General features: G+C 38.1%; 2 protein-coding genes and 1 long non-coding RNA gene across 3 annotated transcripts; all 3 read left to right on the top strand.

Moving 5' to 3' along the window:
• Positions 1–2,159: 2,159 nt before the first annotated feature.
• LOC124169262 (cuticle protein 7-like) lies at positions 2,160–3,846 on the top strand. Its single transcript, XM_046547819.1, has 3 exons — positions 2,160–2,221; positions 2,345–2,626; positions 3,357–3,846. The coding sequence occupies exons 1-3, from the start codon at positions 2,210–2,212 to the stop codon at positions 3,813–3,815; spliced, it is 753 nt and encodes a 250-aa protein (XP_046403775.1). The 5' UTR covers positions 2,160–2,209; the 3' UTR covers positions 3,816–3,846.
• Positions 3,847–10,108: 6,262 nt separating this feature from the next.
• Positions 10,109–21,592, top strand: LOC124168717. Its single transcript, XM_046546983.1, has 5 exons — positions 10,109–10,170; positions 10,294–10,587; positions 11,252–11,686; positions 20,038–20,319; positions 20,984–21,592. Exons 1-5 carry the CDS (start codon positions 10,159–10,161, stop codon positions 21,431–21,433), a joined length of 1,473 nt encoding a protein of 490 aa, XP_046402939.1. The 5' UTR covers positions 10,109–10,158; the 3' UTR covers positions 21,434–21,592.
• LOC124169534 lies at positions 19,847–20,106 on the top strand. Its single transcript, XR_006867150.1, has 2 exons — positions 19,847–19,914; positions 20,038–20,106. It is a non-coding gene; the product is annotated as an uncharacterized LOC124169534 (long non-coding RNA).
• Positions 21,593–26,913: the final 5,321 nt, after the last annotated feature.

The raw sequence follows: 26,913 nt of genomic DNA on the forward strand, positions 1-26,913 counted from the left end.
CAGAAACCGAAATGCATTAAGCTATAAGATTTCACCAGTTACCATTGACGCGCGTTAAGTAGATAGACTTAATCGTCTTTAACGTAATAGGGTGCAAGAATATGGCGCACAAGTCATGATTTGGTTAAAATCGATAATTTTGTAACTAATAAAAATGCGTATATTCATTACTTATAAAGAACCATTAACAAACTACTTGACTTGAGACTGTTTGGGTGAGACACTATTAAAAGGATGTGTCAAGTATACTAACGAAAATGCTTCCACCGAAATAGACTATATTTATAATATTATTTATGAAGTGTAACCACAATACAAGGATAAGAATAAAAACTGCTTTAAGCACTCTGACTTCTATGAGATAGCAACGCTAGCTTTATAATATATTTAGCCAAAAGAAAAAATGCAAGGCTTGAAATAAAGAAAATCTGGGAAGTGATTTATAAATTCAGGTGGCGACATTTTTAATCTAATATCAACCTTCAACTGTGTCTGAAATGCAGAATTGGCTAAATCATAGGTCATGATCCTGTTAAATGTCAAACATAAAAGGCTCATTACGAAGTACCTCATAAAATAAATCTATTTATTGAAAACTAATTCATAAAGTCGGAAATGAACAAAATACAAACTTAACATCACGAAAAAACTACCACCGGAATAAGTAATGAAGTTGGTAAGAGCAATTAGCATGGATGAAAAATGTAAAATTAATTAAAAATATTTAGGAAGTGTAACAACGTTACAGGAATTTGAATAAAAACTGCTTTTATATCTTGGTTAGATATGCTACAACCATGCTAATGTTTTGAAATATTTTCAATACGGAAAAAATATAGGGCATAAGTTAAGTAAAAACAAAAAAAAAGAATTATAAATCCACGCGGGGACTTTATTAAGCAAAAGTCAAACTGAGTCTGAAATGTAGAATTGGCTAAATCATAATGCATTACCAAGGTCATGACCATTCAGCATGCATTATAAAGGCCCATAAGGCCATAGTTTACTGAATAGAGGCATTCACAAAAGCTAATTTATAAACACTGTAGTGAACTAAATGCAAACGTTATTAGATCTATTCTGAATGATGTGACGTATAAACGACAATCCACGAACACATTATCATTATCAAATACAGAAGAGAAAGGCTTGCAAACTAAAACAATTATGACTTCAAGAATTAGAATAAGTAGCACACGGAATATCTACTAAAAACGTAGCCACAAAATAACTGTACGCGAAAAAGTGGAAGTTAAGAAAAAGTGAACAACAATTCAACGTGAAAGTATAAGAGGATTGATATAATCCCAAAAGTATGTATTAAACCTTAAGTTTCTCGCACAAAAGACATGGAATATATCGATACAGGAGAACTTTTAAGCGTCAAACGGGAGTACACTAGACATGCAAAAAGAAAGAAGAATTCAGTGATCCATATTAGCATTAAGAATCTAAACAAATAGGCGACGCGACGTACCTTCTGTTCCAAAGATCAAAATTAGCTGTGTCAAGGGGAAAGTAATGCTATTGTTGAGGGAATGCTGCAAAACTTTCAAGTGAAATTAAAAAAAAGGAATAAGTTTTATGATTGGAAACAGAGCATAGCAAGAAAACTGCGATTTTGCTAGATCAATTAGGTAAGGGATAATTTTATGAGTAAAATTAGATTTTTAACCTCTAAAAATTATTTTCAACGACGGATTGGTACCAAATAATGATAAAAATACATTCATAAACAGGACAATATATTTTAAGCCATTAGTATTGCCTTAAGTTTTCATATTTAAAAGTAAGGTTACTTTAACATTACTTAGATGTCTTAACTAACTGACCATAAAAATATCTTTACACTGGAGTAAGAAAAGCAATCATTTCTTAACGAGCAAATGACTAAATATCAGGTTTAAAAAAAACAAAAGCCGAAGGCAAACCTTAAAACAGAGTTGTCGCGAAGTTAATCATCCTCTAAGGCGGAAGTGAAAAGACACACCCTCTGAAGTAACCAACGTTTTGGCATAATGCATCGGCAGGACAGGGTGGGTAGGGTGGAAGGAGATTAAGATCTGGAGGAACATTGGGAGAGATGGAGGTCAAACGCGGGGAGGGAAAACGGACCAAGATTTCCGCAATGGAAGACCAGTATATATAGAGGACGAAACTCCTCCACCAGCATCCATCCCTGAGCTCTCCACGAGGCAAGGAAGTCACCATGAAGGTCCTGGTGAGTGAAATCGAAATGGATCGTGGAGAAATCTTTCTCTCATGCTCCGTACTTTCTGGGGTTTTGAGTTTACTCCGTGTAGTCTATACTTCTTCACAAGTAACTCAATCATATTCCTTTTAGGTCGTTATCTCCGCCCTGCTGGCTGTTGCCGCTGCTGGAAACTTAGGCTTTGCCTACTCTTCCGCTGCTCCTTACTGGAACGGCGCCTACGGTGCTTACCCCTACTCTGCCTATCCCTACTCCGGCTACCCCTATAACGGCATCTACGGCTTCCGCGCCGCTGCTGCCGCACCCGTCGCCGCCCCTGTCGCCCCCATTGCCGCACCCATTGCCGCTCCCTACGCCTACAACGTCGCACCGTACGCCTACCACGGAGGAATCAGCAGCCAGTACCACGCTCAGGTGAGGTCAACGCCCGAATTATATTATCACAAAGACCGTCCTTTATAAGTTAAATGTTTTTAACTGACATTCAGTAAAGAATGTTTCGGATTTCGTAAAAGCCACAGGTGATTTCAATTCTCTGATAAGATAAATCACTTTCCAACCTACTTGGACTTCATTCCATTTAATAGCAATATCTGATACCTTATGTTACCACTCCCATACCGCTTTCTACGATTTCACAACGGTGATTGCCTAAGCTCTTACGATAATTTACATTCTGATGCTAATAAGTTCATTTATAATTTGAGTATGCCATGGGAGCCATGCAATTAAAAAAGGGCTAACATAAAATACCTACCTAAATAAGCCTTACCCCCTTTTTCCTAATTTCACCTCATGTAAAATATATTTCTCTTTGAAAATTAAAACGGAACAACAATTACAAAAAGCAAATTTGTCTTGAATTACTAACATTAAAATTTTTATTAACACTGCTTTTATACGGATTTGAATGTCTTACCAATGTACTTAAAACATCAATCGAATTCACTTTCATTTGACTAGGCTAAACTTTAGGATGCAATTTGTTTATAACGCAAAGAACTAATTAAGAACAAATATCTAAACTGTATAATATAATCGGAAAATAAGACTGCTTCTGTCCCCGTAACACAAAACCTGTTTCTCCCATTGAAAGACGGTTCATAATCATTTACTTATCACGGAATATTCCCATTCCTTACAGGATGAGTTCGGCCAGGCCTCATACGGTCACGCCACCTACAACCAGGCCCACTCTGCCGTCCGCGATGCCTTCGGTGGTGTCACCGGGTCTTACTCTTACGTGAATCCCGAGGGCAAGGTTGTCCAAGCCCACTACACCGCCGATGCCGTCCACGGATTCCGCGTGGCTTCCAACGACCTCCCCGTCGCCCCCGCCGTCCCCGAAGCCCCCGTCTACCCTGAGCTCGTCGGACCCGAGCCCGTCCAGGACACCCCTGAGGTCGCCGCCGCCCGCGCCGAGCACCTCGCCGCTCACGCCGAAGCCAAGAGCCGCACCCGCCGCGGTGCCGTCGCTGTTGTGGCACCCGTGTCCTACTCCAGCAGCTCCCTCGTCCGATATGCCAGCCCTGTGGTCCGCACCCTCGTGTCCCCAGTCGCCTACTCCACCTACCGCAGCCCCCTGGCTGTCCGCGTCTACTAAGTCCTATTACCACCAACACCAAGGAACTAGATCTCGATGGCACAGCTCCATGAGAACATCTATGGGGTCGACATACCCGTAACATCTGGAGAGCTCCGACCCCGATGGAGTTGATTGTGAATATTTGTAAATATTCCTCAACAAATAAATAAATATTCAATATAAAAACTAACTGCTGTTTTCTGTAACCCGCTCCCGCTCACGAATGCGTTTTCTTTATCATCGATTCAGGGCTTAATAAATTCATATAGATGTCAGTTTCAAATACAAATTGACAAAATCAAGTGAATAAGTTGATCCTACAGCATACATTTCTAAAACCTGTATATGAGCCGTACATTGTCCCTGTGGCCAACGCCACCTGCCGCGTCCTCCGAGTTGACTTTCAAATCTTAAGAAACGAAGCTTCGTTATATTTTAACACGGATATCATCCAACGGTAATTTTTTTTATCCAATTATCCCCCGAAGATAACCGTGTTTTTCATAGCCTCAAAACTGAAGACGTTGGCCAATAATATATATATTTTTGTCTATCTTTCAATGTTACTCTCCTCAATCACGTTCATACATCTCTCAGTCAAAAAGCCATGATCAACTTTCTTCACCTAGCATCTTGACATCAAGAAAGGGATGGAATGGGTGTATTCTTGAAATCACCAAAATCTTGCTATACTAACCCATTTCCGGCCATAGTGCCACATCCTACCATTCTTAGAGAAAGAGGCTCTAGAGGAAAATTCAAACTTATTTTGCTGTAGTAAATCCCGTCAAAAACTGCCGACTACCACAAATATAAAATTCACTAACTCATTATTAGCTTTGTGTCATTTCATTATAAGTGTTCTCGGATTTTACTCTATTACTATCACTTCTTTTTTACATAGGGCGACCCGGGTTTCAATGAATTATCATCATCTTCAGGCTCAAATTTTGATTTATTATATATTATAATCTATGCCGAATTATATATCATAATAGGTCATAATTTGCGGCCTGAAGATGATGATAATTCATTGAAACCCGGGTCGCGCTATGTAAAAAAGAATTGGTATAAGTAATAGTGTAATATCAAAGAAAACTGTCACAAATATTTTGTTAAATCTTGCAGTTACTCTACTTATTAGTGAAGCAGGTCGAATTGAATTCACTGACGGAAATAGATGGGTACAAAACGGAAATTCAAAATGGACTTCTACTGCCTGCAAATTTCATGCAAATATCAAGTTATTTAGACAGGAAATGGGATTTCATAGGTTATTTCAACTTTCCTTCGTCCAAAAATAAATCTACCCTGAAGAGGCAACCTTTTTATCGAACACACTAGTAGAAGTTGAACAACATTAGATTCTGATCTCGTCACCACCAAGTGAGGCAAATAGGCTGAGGAAAAAAGTCTATGTATCACCAAAGTAATTCACTGGATTTCTAAAGAGAACAACAGGAGAAACTTACCTACATATGTATTCACAATCGCAAGCAGATATTGTATTTCTCGGCGGAAATGGGTTAACGGACCTTCAAATATTATAATGCAGTTTTTCCACGGCGAAGTCGGGTATCATTATCCTTCTTACGGGAATCTAGAGGAGCTCTTCACAGGCGACTAAACTGATGTCACTCAAAGGCCAGCTATGCAACGGGATGCTCGAAAGACCAACTCGGGTTTACGATATATATATATATATATATATATATATATATATATATATATATATATATATATATCGGATATATGATTAAATAAAAGAAATTTTCAGGTTGAAATTCCCAAAAGATATGATAGACTTAAAACTCGATCCCTAAAGATATAAAACAAATAGTTACCTCTATTTACGCTTTTCGAATCAATCGAAAATGTTCGCTAATCTTCACTCCTTAACGCAGACATGAACAATCTTAGCAGTGGACCGCCCACTGGCAGTTCGGGTTAGTTTTGAAATCAGTAACGTTGTTTTTCTTTCATCAATCGGCCATGAGATTTATAGAACCATTTAATGACGCAATATGCAAAATAATATTTAAATTACTTGATTCAACGAATGATTAAATATTTCCTTTAGTAGCCAGTAACCCCTGTTACTACATCATAGCCGCAGCAAGAACCTTTGCCGCTCCTCTCGCGCTAATGCCCAAGACATCATAGGCCAGTGCAATTTGGGTTGTAATTTGGATTTTCCTAACAATATATCTTTTACATGACGACTCCGTTGGCGTATCATCAATCGAATCCGTTTCAGAAACATCCTCACTGCTAAAGATTAAAATATCGTTAATAATGTATCATTAACAACGATGTCATTGCATGAAAAGAAAATCGATAGAGATTTAGTTTTACAAGTCGTGCTTAGTTTCCTGTTTACTCTTTAATTCAGACTTGCTGCGATACTCGTCATGTCTCTCTTCCTCTCCACTTGACGCGCCAACTTCTCTACCTCCTCTGCCTCTATACGTACTAGATTAAGGATCTCATTATTCGGCAAGCCAAAGGCGCGTTATAGCTGTCCCGGTAAACCAAGTCCACCCCAACCAGCCAGTTTACAATACATTTCATAATACGTGCATTTTTCTATGATGTGCGTTATGGAAGGTTACCCGGAATTTCCACCGGGTGAGGTTTTCCAACTCCATCTCTGACGACGTTTCGCTGAACGAGTTGTCCATCGTCATCAGGGCATTTTGAAGACTGTCTCTCTCCCTCTCTCTCTCTCTCTCTCTCTCTCTCTCTATGAGTGCCTTAGGATCTTTTGAAGTACTTACTTACCCGGTACTTATACTACCGGGGAATCCCGATCGCCTATGTATTTTCAAGAACACTTTCTCCACATCATTTGAATAAGTTCTACAGCATTTACCGCGGCAATATCAAGCAAACGGATCCAATTTTTCCTTCGTGCCCTGATGACGATGGAAAACTCGTCCATCGAAACGTCGGCCGAAATAGAGTTGGAGAACCTGACCCGGTGGAAATCCCGAGTAACCTTCCACAATTCGATACGCCGGGAAAGCATGCGATCATTCTTATGATGTGGGTGATTAGTTATGTTGGTCCTAGCATAAACTTAAAATTAATAATTGCATACGAGTTTTTCAGAAAGAAAAATAATTAGTAAACTCTCTCTCTTTATAAGTGCTAGCTTAGGATCTTTTAGATGAGATACGGAGGAAACAGAAGGTATGGATGGGAGGAGTACTTAGGGGGAGGGGATGTTGAAAATGGTGTTAGAGGGTAGAATGTTAGGGAAACGAGGGAGGGGAAGGAAAAGAATAGGATTTTTGAGATAGATTGAAAGGGAGTAGGCCTTGCAGTGAATTGAAGAAGGCATTGCTGGAAGGAAAGGGAGGCTCCGATATAACTTCTTTAGTACTCCATGGAAGCCTACCTTAATCGGTAGAATACTATAATAATAAAAAAACAATGCACGTTTTCAAGTACATCTATCCTCCCTCCTTCCGCCGACGGTCGTTAGAGATGGCGCGAGGGGGGCGTAAGGCAGTGAAGGGCGCAGGACCTGTCAGTTGACCATGAATGCGGCCTGCGAGCGACCAGTTCGCCGTCAGGGGTGTGACGCGTGGCTGTAGCTCGCGGAAAATTATTTTATTCCTGGAAAACTGTTGAGTGGGCCTGAAAATGAAGCGAATTTTGGCCCTAAATGACTGTAAAATTGTGCGTTACCCCTAAAAATGGTATTTTTTTTTAAACGGAAAATAAAATTTTATTGCACTGAGCGACCTATAAATATTAATCGAGCTGATTTTTTAGGATATTAATTCTGCATCCCATAGCATATTTTAAGGAGTAGAAGTCAAACATCCGAGGAAAAAAAATAAAAAATATGCACCACCCTAGTGAATACCCTTGAAATAATTCCGTGTCTCCGCTTTCTAAAATTATTCATAAATATTTCAAAACGTGAAATTGAAACTTTTGGAATCAAATCCACCATGTTCCAATAACTGCCCAAGTAGTTGCACAAATCTTTGTGACAAATAGAGGTTTTAATGTGTAATGACTTCAATGCATCGCTCACACTTAACTCTACTTGAAAAAATGGACCATGATTCGTGAAATGGGAAAGATTTCAAACACTCGCTCCCCAAAAATAATTAATTTAAGTTTCACTAGTTTTATAAGTTTGATTAGTAATTGCATAAAATTCTCAGTGATTAATTGAAAGAAGGTACTCTCGATAGTTTTCTAAAGGAATTCGCGTTCCTAATTATGAAAAACACTTTATTACCAATAGTATTCATTTCCCAACTAAGTATATTTTTTACAAGGCTAAAAGTTTGGAAGAAAACACTCTCGAAACAGAACTCTGAATCCTTCTATACGGCTAGGAATGAAATAAATAACTTCGGTGTTTCCGCAAAAAAAAAGTAGTTGGAAAACTTTTTCCATCAGAGAAATATTAATTGTTTGAAGTAACAAAAACACCAATACGCAAAATGAATCCGGCAATGTTTAGCTAAACTAACCTTAATTTTACCTAAACCTCGAGGGTCGAAGTACACTGAATCACATATTCGGTAAGACAACAGGTAAAACAAACAAATATATCAAATCAAATAAGATCTCCATTTGAATCTGAGGACTTATGTCTTTAAGTGATAATGTTAAATAAATTTCGTCCACAGAATTTTTTTTTATTTATAAAAACCATTTTTAAATTATTTATCAAGATTCATCAAAGCATTATCTAGCTCTATACTACTTGGAAGAGAAACACTATAAAGGACGAATCGAGTACACTCACTAAAATACTACGTTGCAATAGGTAATGAAGTTGGTAAGAAAAATATACAGGGATGAAAAATATAAAATAAATGCAGAATACTTAAGAAGTGTAAAAGCATTTTAGGGATAAAAATAAAAACTACCTTATGCTCTTGGCAGGCTATGTTACAACCGTACTACTGTTAAAAATATTTGCCATTAGTAAAATTGCAAGGCGGTAATTAAAGATCACTCTAACTGTAAGTTACAAATCCACGTGGCGATATTATTGACAAAATATCAACCTTAAACTCTGTCTGACATGAAGAACTTCCTAAATAAAAATTCATGATCAAGTTGAACATCAAGCATAAACGACTACAAAAGCAATGGCCACTATGAAATGACATTTATAAAAGTAATCTTTGAACCCTGAAGTGAAATCTCTACTAACTTTTCTTCGACCAATTCCGAATTATATATAACGGAGAAACAGTTATTTACAAATACAAAATTAATACCAGCAACAGAGGAGAGAGGCTAAGCAACTTAATAAGTAATGATATCATGGGCTAGCATACGTAGCACACGAATTAGATAGATACTAAACACGTACCTAATAAAAAAGTTCGCGTGTGCAAAATTAGAGAAGAAGCAGTTAATAATCTTACAAAAATAACAAATAGGTATAGAAATTATCCCAATAAGATTTAGCAAATCGAAAGTTTCTCCCACAAAATACATGGTAAGATATCTCTTTACATGAATACATATTTGGGGTGAACATTTAGTAAACAAGACGTACAAAAGAAAAAATTATTAATAAGTAATATTATTACTAAGATGCTAAGGAATAGACGAAGGAAATTCTGTTGCTTTAGGAAGAAAAATTAATATTGTCAAATTGACCGAATAACCATTAACGAAGGGTTGCTGCAAAACAATTGAGAGAAATAAGAAAAAAAGGAACGATGCCTGGTGATTACAAGAGTAAAATTATAAAAGAACTGACATTGTGCTGTTGCCTATAAGCTGAGGGATAAGATAATATGTAAATTTTATTTACGAACCGCTTTCAAATACTTTTAATGAGGGAATGATAGCCAATAATGTAAAAAATTTCAATAATCACAAAATAGATTCAATTATATGAAAAAATTATTTTTACGTGAATAACAAAATTATCGTTTTCATATTTGAAAGCGAGTATCCTTTAAAATTAAATATAGTTATATAACCAACCACCTTCACAATATTACAATCATAAGAGCAAGGAGGGAGATCTATATTCAACGAGAAGAGATAACTACTAACTCCTAGATTTAAAAAAAGGAAAAAAAGAGACAAAACTAAGGATTGTCCTATAGCCACAAGCCCTGCAAGAGGAAGTGGAAACAAGAGCCTCCAAAGGACGCGAAACATTTCGGTACACTGAATGGGCAGGACAGTGGGTTGAGAAGAAGGAGGGTGAGATATGGCGGATGGCGAAGCATTGGGACGGATGGAGGTCGAAGGCGGGGAGGGAAAACGGGCCAAGATTTTCGGAGTGGAAGACCAGTATATATAGAGGACGAAACACAACCAACAGCATCCATCCCTGAGCTCTCCACGAGGCAAGGAAGTCACCATGAAGGTCCTGGTGAGTGAAATCGGAATGGATCGTACAGAAATCTTTATCTCATGCTCCATACTTTCTAGGGTTTTGAGTTAACTCCGTGTAGTCTATACTTCTTCACAAATAACTCATTCACATTCCTTTTAGGTCGTTATCTCCGCCCTGCTGGCTGTTGCCGCTGCTGGAAACTTAGGCTTTGCCTACTCTTCCGCTGCTCCTTACTGGAACGGCGCCTACGGTGCTTACCCCTACTCTGCCTATCCCTACTCCGCCTACCCTTATAACGGCATCTACGGCTTCCGCGCCGCTGTTGCCGCACCCGTCGCCGCCCCTGTCGCTCCCATTGCCGCCCCCATTGCCGCCCCCATTGCCGCTCCCTACGCCTACAACGTCGCACCGTACGCCTACCACGGAGGAATCAGCAGCCAGTACCACGCTCAGGTGAGTTCAACGTCCGAATATCTTTTTGAGGACAAATTCTTTTGAAAATGGAATGCATTTCCACTTATTTTTAGAGAAGGTTTTTAGGAGCTACCTAATTCTTATGTTTTTTTCAATTCCCAAAGAAATCAAATCGCCTTTAACCTGCATAGATTTCTATTTTGTTGATTTCTATCTTCTAATATCCCATTTTACCATTCCAAAACCGTCCCTAACAATTTTATAACGGTTTTGTGCCTAACGTATTACCATACATCTTTATTTTTAGCAAATCAAATACTTTTTGCGAAAGTTATGCCATAAAAGTCAAATAGAGTAATCTAAGAATTTATCCACCACTGCAATAATATACTCACTGGATAGAATGAATTTACAACATTGTCACCCAGAGAAAATTTGCACTCAATATCATTACCACTTCTATTAACATTCTTTGGGTGTTCGCATTACAATGCCTTGAAAAGAACTTAGCACTAATCCCATTCCTTTTTGCCATAACTTTATTAGACATTGGGATGTACATTTGTAAGTATGCAAAGAACTAAACCGGATCAATACCTAAACTTTATTCTTTTGACTGAAAATTCGATTTAATACCCATGTTCCTCTTTCCAAGAAGTTTCACAATCAATTTCTTATTACGAAATTCATCCATTCTTTACAGGATGAGTTCGGCCAGGCCTCATACGGTCACGCCACCTACAACCAGGCCCACTCTGCCGTCCGCGATGCCTTCGGCGGTGTCACCGGCTCTTACTCTTACGTGAACCCCGAAGGAAAGGTCGTCCAGACCCACTACACCGCCGATGCCGTCCACGGATTCCGCGTGGCTTCCAACGACCTCCCAGTCGCCCCTGCCGTCCCAGCCGCCCCTGAGCTCGTCGGACCCGAGCCCGTCCAGGACACCCCTGAGGTCGCCGCCGCCCGCGCCGAGCACCTCGCCGCTCACGCCGAAGCCAAGAGCCGCACCCGCCGCGGTGCCGTCGCTGTCGTTGCACCCGTGTCCTACTCCAGCAGCTCTCTCGTCCGATATGCCAGCCCTGTGGTCCGCACCCTCGTGTCCCCAGTCGCCTACTCCACCTACCGCAGCCCCCTGGCTGTCCGCGTCTACTAAGTCCTATTACCACCAACACCAAGGAACTAGATCTCGACTGCACAGCTCCATGGGAACATCTTCTGGGGTCGACACACCCGTAACATCTGGAGAGCTCCGACCCCGATGGAGTTGATTGTGAATATTTGTAAATATTCCTCAACAAATAAATAAATATTTTCTTATGAAAAATGTGTTGTCGTCTTAAATACCGCTCCTTCTCATGAATGCCTTTCCTTGATCATCATAATGAGGGCTTCGAAAAGTCATATCAATAACCGCTTCAAATGGACACATACGGTAAGAAAGGGTGAGCCAACAGCATAGCGTCAAAAGCATTCACTTGCGCCGTACTGTGTCCCGCATTTTTGGGGCTTATTATGTAAGTCATAACTCCGGAGCTATGGAGCTATAAGAGTTATGATGACTGACTTAGCTCAATTTGCGATTACAGTACCTAGTCAAAATAACTCCGATAGGATTTGCGAACTGGAGATATCTCGGGGCTGGAATAACGCAGGCTTAAGACCCGTCCTTATGATAACTCCAGCTCGATTTCCTTCGCTTCTCAGCTGTCATTTTTTGATGTCTGCCATCGGAATCTGAAAGATTTGGCGGATTTGGCAATGGATTGACCAATAAACATAAATTGGGGAAGTATGATGAGAGTGTTTGCGGAGTATTTAAGAAGAAGGAGGCAACTGACACTACAAAGGAGACGAATAAGTGATTCCCACAATCCGATCGAATTAACTGAAGACCATTTTCGAATGTTTTTCAGAGTGTCTAAAGACATTTTTCAATATTCTGCCGGCCTCTGGGACCCACACCAAGGAAACGCAGAATATCTGGACTAAGCGTGGAAAAACAGGCAAATATTATTAAAGATTTCTCATTATATCACTATGGACGTTTGTAATGTTGAATCTTCCATGCTGACGGAAGAGAAGGAAATTAAACGTTTCGTATTATATTGGACATTTTTATTTTCATTATTCGTATTAAATATATGTGTCGGTCAGTGTTCAAATATCTTCGCTCTGTTTGCATGTTTGCGTCATTTGCGAATGTGCAGACTATAATGTTGGCATCTGTCAATCTCACTTGCACATTTTTTTTATTGTCGATAAAATATTAAGGAGGTTTGTAACTTCATCCCACATTTTATTCATTGTTGCCTTCCCGGTTATTCCTTGGAATACGCCAAGGGCAAGGCTTCTGTGGTCACTCATAAAATTAGTGAGCACCGCGCACTTCTTCCTGCTCATTTTCTCCGACCTTTGCCGGTATCTAAAATCGTATTCATTGTCATAATAGGAACATGGACAGAGAATAGACTTGAATTCGACGATACAGGAATGACTGTATACAATGGATGACATATAACTGTATATGAATATGCTTTAAAGCATAAACATTTCAACAATTTATAGTTTATATATTTATTATTAATTATTTTACGTTAACTTACGAAATACAAGTTTGGGACTCCATTCCGAAATTCACGTTAAACCCGTCTGCTCAGAAAAATTGACTACCGGATACCTAAGCTCCTATGAGCTGACTCATTTCTTGAGATTTGCTATCCGAATTTTTCATAACCACTATTGCTCCGCATTCTTTCGGAGACTTCTCGTAACTCCAGCCGGTACGAAATAGGGTTGGATCTAAAAATCAAAACAAATCCGGGCGGAGTGACAGATAGCTCTAGCTTCCGAGTCAAAGTTACGTAATAGGCCCCCTTAAGTCGGTATTTCAACTCTTAAGGAGACTATCTTTGTGGAATTTGTTCACGGAGGCCATCCAACGATATGTGTTTCATATCCAATCATTTCCAAAATATCAGTATGTTTTTATAGCCGCAACACTAAAGGAATTGATTGTCCACAAATAATCTCAAATATTCTCAAGAATAAATTCCTAATCGTACAAACCTACGCTCTAACATTATCAATTGTTGTTGCGTTACTAACTCCTAAAAACATATCACTAAGAAAGAGATGAATTTTTTGCAAAATTATCCTTTTTTAATGTCCTATATGTTATCCGGGACTGAGATGAATCCAAAGAACCTAATATCATTACAATCGGTTCTCCGATTAGCCGTTCTCGAGTTATAAGTGTTCTAACTAACACGATTTTCCACTTTCTTTTATATATATAGAAAGATACATGTACCCAGAAGCCAGCATTAACATCTACATGCAGCCTTTTTGCTGTCCACATCTATTCAGACTACCTTCATCTTTCTATTACCTCAAAACTTTTTGATCTCGTCAAAACAGCATACAATGCTATTATACGTTTTTGATCTCGATAGTCTATTATCACCTGCTTTTTTGTGAGTTTTTGAGAGGTCAAACACTGATAACTTTCACTGTCAACATTTATGATTACCCTTAACGAAGAAAGAAAATGTTTTCGAAATTATTATTTTACTGCATGATCCATTTATCATGATTACATCCCAGTTTTCAAATTAGACACTTGGGCCAGCAGCTGAACACAGAGCCTACCTTTAGCTTTAAATCGTACCGTGGTAAGCCAGGTGCGTCCAAGTACTTTAAATATTCAGATATATAGTTGGTGACTTCGTCTTCGTTTATTACAAAGTTAAAAGATTTAAATTCATGCAGAGTATACGGACATTACTGATAATCAATAATTGCTTGGAGATTTGTTTACACACACGGTACTTATGTGTTTGTTTACAACTCAATGGGTGCTTTCCATTCATCGACACACGTCAACACATGTCGACTTGCGTCGCGGTTTTCGTGTTCCATTCTATGTGTGTCGCCGACTGTTGTGACACAAGTCAACAAACGGTAACGCACAGGAATAGGAGAGTTATAAACAGTTACCGCGAGTCGGCACAAGTCGACGCGTGAGTCGTATGAATGGAAAGCACCCAATTCGAGCTGAGCTTACCTCTAATTCAATTATTTTTATACTATTTTAATATTACTTTAATATTTTTAGCATGTTTGAACATTTAAATTTTTTTTAAATATTGTTAAAAAGATCAGTCAATACATTAGTAAAAACGAAAAAAAAATCTTACTTTTTTGACCGTCTTAACAATCAACTCCTAAAAATATATCTCTAAGATAAAGATGAATTTTTTTCGAAGTTTTCCTATTTTTAATAGCCTATATGTTATCCGGGGCTGAGACGAATCCAAAGAGCCCAATGTCACTAAGATCGGTGCAGCCGTTCTCTAGTTATAAGTGTTCTAACTAACACGATTTTCGACTTTCTTTTATATATATAGATAGATTTAATAGTGGTTTATTATATAGCTGCTTAAAATGGAGTTCTCTCATAAATTTGATATTGTTATTTTTGACGTGTTTTGATAGGTAAGTTAATGTTATTGACGTATGCAAAATATGACTTAATAATTCTCAATATTCATGTTGGTATAGAGCTTCAAAGCTCGCGAAAGGGACAACATTTTTTCGCGCTACAGGAACGGCCGGTGACGTCAGAATACGGGCGAGCAAATTTGCTCTATTGCAATAACAAACAATAACTTCGATAGTGATTCATAACTTAAGGGTGTGTGAAAACAGTTTCGAATAGTTTTAACGATTTTACGGTGTACATATTGCACAATTGCTAACTCCAACGTAATGGTGCATTCTGGGAATATTCCTTAGGTGGATTAATTCATGGTACTTCAGCGGCCATGGCGATTTCGTCGGCTTGGAGTGAAAAAGCCGCAAAATTGTAAGGCCATACAAATTTTATCAAATATTCCACTCGCTAGTAATCTAGAACAAGGTTTGTTCCTCATTTAACTACGGTCATTTACTCACGGTATTGGAATATGAGAAGTTAACGATTTTGATGCAGTCAATGGAACATATTTGACGCCGATTTACTTAGCATTCCTTAGGTATGGAAGAGATACATTAGGTAATTCCGCCGTTGGATATATTCAATTGAAAAAATGAGCGATTGCATTGTTTGAGCTAAGGTGACACTAGAACATACAGTGAGAACAAAATCTTATACAGTATAAGTCACCGTAGATAAGGAGGATGAAAAAGGTATTAAGTGCTATTTTTCCTAACTGAGCTGCATCTTCCGGTATGCATACATTTTATAGCCCTATTAATAATTTAATATTTTTATTTTTATTTTATTTTATTCCCAGACCTCCGAATACAGCTATCATTGGCCATTTTAAATCGGGGTATTCAACAAATTCAACAATGAAACGTACACCAACAACCATACCCTGGATAAGTGAAATTTACCCGGGCGGGACTCGAACCCACGACCTCATGTTTGGCAGGCGAGGACTTTACCCCGCCGCCACCAAGGCCGGCAAATCTGTTACATGACTAATGATGAAATTCACACGTATTGTCATAAAAATAAATCAACTTTTCTAAGAAAAAAGTATCGAGAGAGTCCTTGGTTTTTCTCAACTTGGAAAAGTAGTCTTCTATCAGACTGGCCGCCACCAGGTAAAAATATTGCTTACTGGACTCTGACGTCACGCTTAGCAACCATGGCGGTGGGACGTTTGGAGCGAAAGATTAGCATGCAATGTCAAATTGGAATATTGTGAATAGTACGTAGATCAAAAATGAAGTGCTTTCACTACAATTTTCAGTGTAAAGTATATTTTTATCGTGTAGTCGTTCCCATTGCAGGAGAAATCATAAAAGAGAAGAATTTCAAATAGTAGGACCACATTGTTTTACTGACGTGAATTTCATCAAATATACTTTCACCCAAGAAGTTGTCTGGTTACTACTAATGTTTAGAGTTTCATAGATATTTTCCAACCGTAATAAATTATAATAGCAATTATATTGCTTCATAAAAATTCAAAAATCATTACAGAAACGAAATTATGGCAATTTGAAAATAAAAATAATATTATGTACGCACTTTATGAATAACTTGTGCATGAAAATAATCCTTATACTCCTCCTTATTCATAGTTCTTGAAAAATTCTCTCGTTCACACAAATGGTGGCAGGTCTTTGCACTCAAATTGGCGAGTCATATCTCAATCTTTCACCATCACATATTATTACGGTAAGGTCTTTTTCCGTCATTACGTACATGCTCCGTTAATGCTAGACCTACAGTGATAAATTACGTATCATTTTAAAGGTGAAATCACCGGCTTCTGATGCAAATACAATCTCAATCTCAAATTTCAATATTTTCCCATTAATTTGACCTGAATTTTATTAATTTGATTAGAATTGAAGTTTCGATTTTTCCATGTCGATTACTCACTCAAGGTATATCAACTTCATACATTATTTTCATTCTAAACTTCAAAAAAGGTTTAAAAGCCCATTTTAAATCATCCATAACTCAACCAAAGACGCTTAACATAAGGAGGCAAAACTATTAAATTGTGTGAAAAATCCACAGTGAAAAAAATCATTCGCCTAGGTCAGGATTTTTTGCACAATTTGTGCATTTTGGGTGACTTCCGTAGAAAGTTATTACCGCGGCTGGTCCCGGTATACTTAAAATTAAAAATGTTAAAAGTAAAATCTAAGAAGTATTAAGAAGACTTAACCTTCTCTAAAAGAGACATCGTGTATAAGGAACTTAAAATATAACGGGTATCACGAATAAATAAAAATATCGTTTTAAGAGTATTCAAGAACTATTATCAAACGGTATTGATAACAAAAAAATTTGAACTTTTCAGAACCCGTTTTTTCGCATGGACAGTTTCGTCATGGACAGAGTTCGCAATTTCCGTGAAATTTATGCTTGTTTTTAAGAAAATCATACCCAAAATGTTACAGACGACAATATTTCTACTTCTAATATAGTCAAAGAAGTTTTGTAAATTTCGTGCTATTATGCAGTGGCAGAAATCATGATTTTTCCTCCTGGTACCAAACCTTTTTACCTGTATTGTATTCATATGTTTTGCATATTTTTGTAAGAATACAAATATAAATAAAGTACTTTACGATACACCTTCTTCTCTATTTAAATCCCAATTCTACCATTTCCTGAACACAATTATTCCCTGATAACGTGAAATTACGACATTTTTGAACGGGTTACATATTAAGTAAGCATTAACTCTCTCCACATAGCAACTTGGATTCAAGAAAGGTATGAAACAACGCTGTATTTTTGTAATGACAAAAATCTTTTTGTATTACGCGAATATATTTAAGCAATATATGTAAGCGGGAGTTAATCGCACGAAAGATATGGTACATCTCTTTATAGGGAAAAAATCTTTTGGTAATTACGGAAAAAACTAGACAAGAAAAAAGAAACCACTAAGCCATATTTGCAGTAGGATTCCAAAGGAATTCGCGTCGTAGCTTCTTTTACAAAAGATAAAAAAGTAGATGTGTCAATTGGAAAGAAAAACTATTATTGAGGTATTTCTGCAACACTGTATAATGAAATAAGAAAAAAGGAACGATTTCAGATGATCACTGTTAACAATTCATTGTAAAACATTTGTGTTTTGCTCGGGCCACTACGTTGAGGGATAAGGCAACAAATAAAATTCGTTTAATAGCGTCTTAAAATTCTTTCACTTGTGGAATTTATTTATTATACACACCACCGAAAACAGCACTGTTCGGTCTTTACATTGGGTTGATAACATTAAAACAATCAAGCGCATCCATGCCCTGGATTAGGGTAACTTACCCAGGCGGGACTCGAACCCACGACCTTTGGTTAGGCAGGCGAGGACTTTACCCCGCCGCCACCGATATCATGCAATGGTAAAAATATCTCCAAAAGCTGAACAATATATCCAAAAGCATTTAAATGTCTATTAAGAATATTACACTAGTTAAACACTTCTCGGGATTACCACCAAATTAATTTTTCCACAATGGCCAACGTTTCACCATTATGGAAAAATTAACCCGTTCACCAAAGCTTGCCTGTCCTATGTCTCCACAATTTCAGGTAACATCTCAAAGATACTCAGGAGACACAATATTGTAAAAATCCTCGTGCCTCCAGTCATATTAAGGGAGCAGCTGCTCAAAGTAAAGGACCTAGTCGGTCTCAAGACTTCTGGTGTCTACCGGTGCTCCGTGTGATTGCGGAGAAACTTATATTACAGAAACTGGTCGAAATATCGAGACTAGGCTCAAGGAGCATAAGGGTCACTTAAGTTGGGAAATTGGAAAAATCTGCCATTGTATGAGCCAACAGTGAGTAAATACTGCGTGAGCCAAGACCACACAATTAAATTTGAAGAGGCGAAAATACTTTGCCACACCAAAAGGTTTTGTTATCGCCTCACGAAGGAAGCTATGGAAATAAAGCTGGAGGAAATTAACTTCAATTGAGATTATGGTTACGCCATCGGTAATGACTGGAAATCCGTTATACATAAGGTGTTATAAGTGACGGAAAGTTCGTGAAGACGTAAGATCCGGAACTATCGCCATCTAGCGTCACAGAAGTAGCCAATCATGATGCATTGGACCAAATTTGCTCGTTAATACAGATAAAGAAGATAATTTAAAGTCACTTAAGGAAATAGAGTGTTTCATAGGTTACATACAGGAGCAATGAAAGTACTGGAATCATATTTAATAGTTTTTTAAATATTTTAATAAAATAAATTTATTTTAACAATGTGACTTATCGACGGCAAACAAATAAAACAAAATTTAACCCTGAGGATGAACCGCGAGTCGGAGCTTGAAACGTAGTACATTATGGAAAAATTAACCCGGGGGAATCCTGAAAAGAGTTTACCCACATCATTCGCCGGGAAAGTATCAAATCATATGTAACATCAGTTAATTTTTTCACATGTAGAAGGAGCTTCAATTAAAATGAAATAGACGTTTAAACTAAAAAAAATTCAAAACATCGTAGTTAAAAGAGTAAGAAAATTCATCTTCATCCCGCGAGTGCATCACTAACTGTCGATTAAAATTACAAAAGCAAGAGACAAACTTTAAAACTAACAGTTGTCCTAGTGTCACAAGCTCTGCAAGGAAAAGTGGAAACAAGAGCCTTCGAAGGTCGCGACAACTTTTCGGTATACTGACTGGGCAGGACAGGGTGGGTTGGGAAGAAGGAGAGTGAGATATGGAAGAGCATGGTGACGGTTGGAGGCCGAACGCAGGGAGGGAAAACGGACCCAGATTTCCGGAAGAGAAGACCAGTATATATAGAGGACGAAACTCCTCCACCAGCATCCATCCCTGAGCTCTCCACGAGGCAAGGAAGTCACCATGAAGGTCCTGGTGAGTAAAATCGAAATGGATCGTACAGAAATCTTTCTCTCATGCTACATACAATCCGGGGTATTGAGTTAACTCCGTGTAGTCTATACTTCTACACAAATAACTCATTCATATTCCTTTTAGGTCGTTATCTCCGCCCTGCTGGCTGTTGCCGCTGCTGGAAACTTAGGCTTTGCCTACTCTTCCGCTGCTCCTTACTGGAACGGCGCTTACGGTGCTTACCCCTACTCTGCCTATCCCTACTCCGGCTACCCCTATAACGGCTACTACGGCTTCCGCGCCGCTGTTGCCGCACCCGTCGCCGCCCCTGTCGCACCCATTGCCGCCCCCATTGCCGCTCCCTACGCCTACAACGTCGCACCGTACGCCTACCACGGAGGAATCAGCAGCCAGTATCACGCTCAGGTGAGTTCAATGCCAGCATGCTATTTTTTCCACAAATTGCTATTTAAATGAGATGTATTTTCATTGATATTTTGGGATAATTTTAGAAGCTAGATTTACCCACTACCGATTTAAATTCCCGATTATGATAAATCACTCTCAAATTTGCATGGAGTTCATGCCACTGTTTACTATTATCTAATATCCAATAAAACATTTCAATACTTACATCACATCTCGAATTTATGACAGACTCGCTTTTTCCAGAATTTTCACCCAAATTATCTTTATAATTCTCGTAAATCAATGTATGTGCTAGAGATACTGTTAACATCAATTATGAAAGTAATTACTGTTTTTTGCTACTAAAAACATTTTACCATATAAATCAAATTCACAAAATTATTACCAAAATCCAATTCACACTGAAAATCTTAACCTCTTATCTAACATTCGTTGGGTGTTCACATTGAAATGCCTAAAAAAAAATATTTAACCATCACTTTCCATTTTCAATCACTTCATTAGACTTTGGGATGCACATTTGTAACTACGAAAAGAAATATACCGGATAAACACCTAAACTTTATTCTTTTAACTGAAAATTCGATATTATACCCATGTTCCTCTTTCAAAGAAGGTTTACAATCAATTTGTTATCACGAAATTCATCCATTCTTTACAGGATGAGTTCGGCCAGGCCTCATACGGTCACGCCACCTACAACCAGGCCCACTCTGCCGTCCGCGATGCCTTCGGCGGTGTCACCGGCTCTTACTCTTACGTGAACCCCGAAGGAAAGGTCGTCCAGACCCACTACACCGCCGATGCCGTCCACGGATTCCGCGTGGCTTCCAACGACCTCCCCGTCGCCCCCGCCGTCCCCGAAGTCCCAGAGCTTGTCGGACCCGAGCCCGTCCAGGACACCCCTGAGGTCGCCGCCGCCCGCGCCGAGCACCTCGCCGCTCACGCCGAAGCCAAGAGCCGCACCCGCCGCGGTGCCGTCGCTGTCGTTGCACCCGTGTCCTACTCCAGCAGCTCTCTCGTCCGATATGCCAGCCCTGTGGTCCGCACCCTCGTGTCCCCAGTCGCCTACACCACCTACCGCAGCCCCCTGGCTGTCCGCGTCTACTAAGTCCTATTACCACCAACACCAAGGAACTAGATCTCGACGGCACAGCTCCATGAGAACATCTATGGGGCCGACACACCCGTAACATCTGGAGAGCTCCGACCCCGATGGAGTTGATTGTGAATATTTGTAAATATTCCTCAACAAAGAAATAAATATTTTCCTATGAAAAAGAAAATTTCTTGTTATACATCAATCTTCCGTACATGTAGGTGTTGCTAACGCAACCTGAAGTATTATTAACCTTGAGAGTGCCGGGAGCGGTGTAGCGCTCCTCCGGCAATTTTACTCTTAGATGCTGGTAGTCACTAATTATTCAATAGTCAATAATCAATTTATTTTCACTTTAATTAATAACTTTAAATTATACAAATTAACTCATATAACCAAAAATTCGTCAAACAATACATCAAAGAGGTGAATCCGCATATAATACGGATATCCTACAGATTTTGAATACATATCTACCTTTAGTTCTTTTGAGGTCTGATTTTTTTCCTAACCCATCTAACCATTCAATAGGCAATAATCACTTTATTTTAACATAAATTATTTACGTTAAATTGTAAAAATTAAATCATATTACCAAAAATTCCTCTAACAATACATTAAAAAGTTGAAACTGCATATAATAAGGATTTCCTAAATTTTTTAAATATACACCTTTAGTAATTTTTGAGGCCTGATTTTTTTCCTAACCTACAGCAATATCAGTAAAAATACCTCGGCACTTTTATCTTAGTACCTAGAAAATTGATTGGCACTCAAAAGGTTAACGGCGAAATGATTATACACATACTCCTTTCTTCCCATTTTTCGACGTATTGAGTGACTTTTTGCCTATTTTTTCCGTTCATGGACACAATAGTAAATCACACTTGACACAGCAACTTCCCTTTATCTATCGGCTACCGGCTTGAAGAATTGGAGCGCAAAAATGCTCGTTTATATCAAGCCCCAAATTAAATACCACTGCCTATTTAAGGGGACGATTCTTCGATTCATCAAAATAATGTACGTGAACAATATCTCATTCTTTGATATTCGTTAGAGCTATAGTCATCTATATAACAGGCCGTACCTTCAATTGGGTATCGAGCTAATATATCATTCATTCCTTCAGAGTCTTTTAGCAACCCATTAGGAATCTGACCTCGCCATAAACAACTAAAGAGACCTTTCACCGGCAAATAGGAGCATCAAAAACCGTCTCATCGTTGGGCGTTGGCTACCTAAAACAGGGAAGGAGAAATTTTCGAGCGTTAGATAAATTTCATTTAAAAAAAGTTAATATTGCACTTATAAAAGTGCTGACTTGATCATCCCTCATTGAATGCCGTTCAATGGATGGTTAACTAAAACCTCTAGATTTCATCATAACTGTCGTCTTCAAGGTAGGCAGTCATTTATTCAGAAAAAGCAGCAGTCAAAACAGGGGCACGTCTTTATTCTTAATTTGTTCCATTCTATGCATACAGTTTTTCAATGGCTGGGCGATTCAAATGACGAGAACATAAAAATGTCTCCACATCAATCTACGCTCTAAATATTAAATTAATAGGTTCGTACGGAAGCTGTAGCGCATCACGGCAGAAAGTACAATAGCGATTTATTATTTATGCTTCACTTATAGTTTCGAGTTAATTTAAAGACAATTTCTGAATATAACAAGTGGTATGATATCGTATGACAAGTAAATATGTTTTTAATTCAATTTTACACAAAATAGCTCACCATTCTATCCTCCATACATTTAATGCTTGGAAAAATTAACTGATAAGTACATTGTTTAATAAAAGTTTACACCTAGGGATGAAATAAAATTTCCAAATTTGTACATAGTTAAAATTTCTCTTCAAAGTACCCGATAGCTATCTTATGTTTCATATATTATGCTCCCTTTGTTCATCCTAATATTCTTATTGATTTTCCCTATCTCTCACTACTCTACTTTATTATATGTATTATGTATCCTTCCAGAAACTAAGATCAATATTTTATTAAGAGGCGATAGAGGTCTTGTTGCATTGACTGAAATCTCACTTATTTTCAATGCATAAAACCTAGACCAAAATATGAAAACAGATATGAGCCAAAAATAAGAAATTGTTTTGTAGCTGATTGAGTCATCATATTCGTTTCATTCATGGCATTTGTGAACTCGGGATGGCTCAAAAATGAATTTAACCACCAATTTTCTTCCTAAAAAGCTTATCCTAGTAACCAGTAAAGTCGAATCATGATATACATCCAAATCTCTGCATAGAACAATTGACTTTGTACGCAGTCACGCCCACAGTTACAAATTTATGTTCTATATACTCGCCATGGTGAACTTCATCTTTGATGAACAAAACTTGGCACATGTGCGTGTGATTGCGTGCAAAATCATTTGTTCTATTCATTGCTTTGGAAAACATCCATCACGGAATAGCGACTATGAGGGATTTATTCTCCTATAGTGGCTTACTAAACCTCTGTTTCCCGTGACATAGCATGGACTTGAGACGCCAGCACCTTGTTCTGTAAAAGACAGTCTGAGATTCCATAGGAGCAGATGGCTTGGTGGTGCAACTGTTAACACACCTGACCGGCAATTGGGAGATCCAGCTTTGAATCCCGGCTGATATGAGTGATTTTTTCACGTCAACGTTCATACGTTGTGCATGTTACTCGATATATATACTCGTTATTTCAAATCGATCATTCACTCCTGAATTCCAATTAACGAACCCCAAAAAAATTATCTACTCTATAAACTAGTCGGCGAAATATAAATTGAAGTGACAATGGCTTCTTGTATGGTCGTTTTTCACTCGTCGTATACCAGGGCTGGAACACATTTAATGTTACCTTGCCAACTCTAAAGACCTCAATCAAAGCATCAGCACAAACGGACACTGAGAACAGCTTAAATAAGTCAAGGGCGTACAAATTTCTCCATGAATATTTACCAGGAAAATCATCACATGCCGCTCAATGAGGTCAGTGCCGGCGACAACACATCCAAAACGCCATCAATTTGGTGTACGTTGGATAGCTCTGGTTAAGATAGAGTTATTGTTGAATATATTTGCCCGGAAAGGAATTAGCCGTAGCTATTCAACGGTTCTGTTATCGAATACTATTGGCAAATAATATTGCTTCCTCCAAGTTACATATATTTCTAACGTATAACGATTAGTGCATTTTGAAAATAAACTTTTATCAGTAAGAGCACTTAGTATAGGATTAAATAGGAAAGGCAACTACATATAATGTGGTACTTGATTAACGCTTACCTCATACCATAAATAGAACATTTTAATGTGTCCTTGCCAGCTCTTACGTCCTAGATCGAAGCATCAGCACTGTTGGACACTGAGGAAATTAAAGGAGAAATAAGGGAAGAAAATTAGTTAAGGGTTTTAGAAGCACACGGATTATGATTATATATACAAATTATTGATTTCACGGCAATCCAAAATTCTGGTAAAAAATAAATATTTAAAATCTACAAGAAAAAACTTAAGAATCAAAATGAAAAACAAGGTTTCTGGTAATACTAAAATATTTTTGGACGGAAAGTAAGGAAATACCATGCTTCGTCAAGTATTAGCACTGTGCTATCACCTTTATTTATGGAAAAAAAGTTTGGCTAAAAAGTTATAAAATCGTCTAAATTCATTCAACTCTCTTTCCTTGAAGTTAAGTGATGAGTAGTTGCTCACTCCTCACCACACTTTCATAATAAGATTAGAAAAGAAAATCATGATAATTCACGCCGACCAGTTCCGAGTAATTATGTGATATTTTTTTAAATTAAAAATTAAAACTTGCATAGAACTGGAAATATCAAAAATTAACTAGAACAATTCATATCCGGATATGCTCTCAGTCAACCGCATGAGAAACGCACAAATTTTAGTAAATTTGTTTATAAATATTGGTAATCTCATCAGGCCAGATAGAACCAGAAAAATTATTTGAATAAATCAGTATATACTAATAATCATACATAAAGCTCGTCATTACTAGAAATAAAAATAAACTCTACCTCGCGATTATTTCGTCACATACACTTGCAACGATTTCAGACTGGATGGTCAGTAACAAAAAAAAAAACTCCTATGAAAATGAGTGTTTGAAAAGGACCTATAATGTCGAAAAATTAAACTGTTCAGAATACAAGAATTTCAAAGCAAAATTTTTTCATGCTAATCATAATCATTTTAAAGTCATCTATTATAAAATTTAATTGAGGAGGTGAGAAGCCATGGGGTACAAGTGACATTTTTCTCAACAGAGACAGGTAAAGTTAATTGCTAGAAGAAATACACAAAAACTTGGTTGCCAAGGGATACGAGTGAGTCTCTGCTCTGCGCTGACATCAAGTGGAAAATAAAATGCACTACCAAGTATATAATTGATCTCGTTTGTTTTCGATAGCTAATTTCTGTACCTAACTCTGTTTAGAAAAATGAAATCACTTGTATAATTAATAGTAACGGGCGTAACTTGGTGGAAATCCATAATCGCAGGAATAGAAGGATCAACAGCTTTGCTATTTCCACATGGTAATTTATTGAGAAAGGTGCACCTTGATAATGTTACTCTGTAACGAAACCATGGTCGGTCTCAATAAATTACTATGCGGAAAAAGCAAAGCAGTTGATCCTTCCATTCCTGCGAAATCACTTGTACTCCTTGGCTTCTCACCCATTCAATTGTAATGAGATGTTTTAAAGGAAAAATCGCCAAAAACGAAGCCTGACGGATGTAAGCACAGAATAAGATAAAGAAAATAATAAAAAGTAGGATAAAAAACATTTTGAAAACAAGTTTTATCCACAAAGTGCATAAAATTTACTAAAAAACTAGCTTTTCGTCTCTCGGAGAATAAAACGTGGGTGCTGGTTAGGTTTAATACGTAGAAATCATTGAAAAAGATATACGCCTTCAGCTGTGCTAGCCGTTCTACGTCTTAAAATTGGGTGTGAAGTTCGCCCATAGTCGGAAAACGCCACATCACATCAGGAAACAAGGGAAATTGAAGTGGGCCTAGTATACCCCAAAGTGGATTGGAATATGGCCATGGTTTTTCGCTGGTTGCTCCGCGCTGCGCGAGTGATTTGAGTCTCCCCGGTATGTGACCAAGGAGACTGCACTGAGGAGCCATCAGTGGTTACCCTTAAAGCATGATCATTGTTACCACTTAGGGTCTAATTGCACTGGCAGCTTTAACAAAGCAACTATTTAGTTGCTTTGTGGAAGTTCAAATGTCGCAACTAAAAAGTAGCCCGTGCGCGGGGCCACAGTCAATGCCGTGTGTTTCATTTGAACTTCCACAAAGCAACTAAATAGTTGCTTTATAAAAGTTCACATTACGCGGGGGCTCTTAAGGCACATTGTAGTGCTTTATAAGTTTCTGTAGCGTGGTAAAGGGGCGATTCTTAATAGTTACTCCAAAATATTTACCATTGCAAGGAATAGTGATGAAACGT

This window comes from Ischnura elegans, chromosome 12 (genome assembly GCF_921293095.1).
Source record: "Ischnura elegans chromosome 12, ioIscEleg1.1, whole genome shotgun sequence".
Lineage (NCBI taxonomy): Eukaryota > Metazoa > Arthropoda > Insecta > Odonata > Coenagrionidae > Ischnura > Ischnura elegans.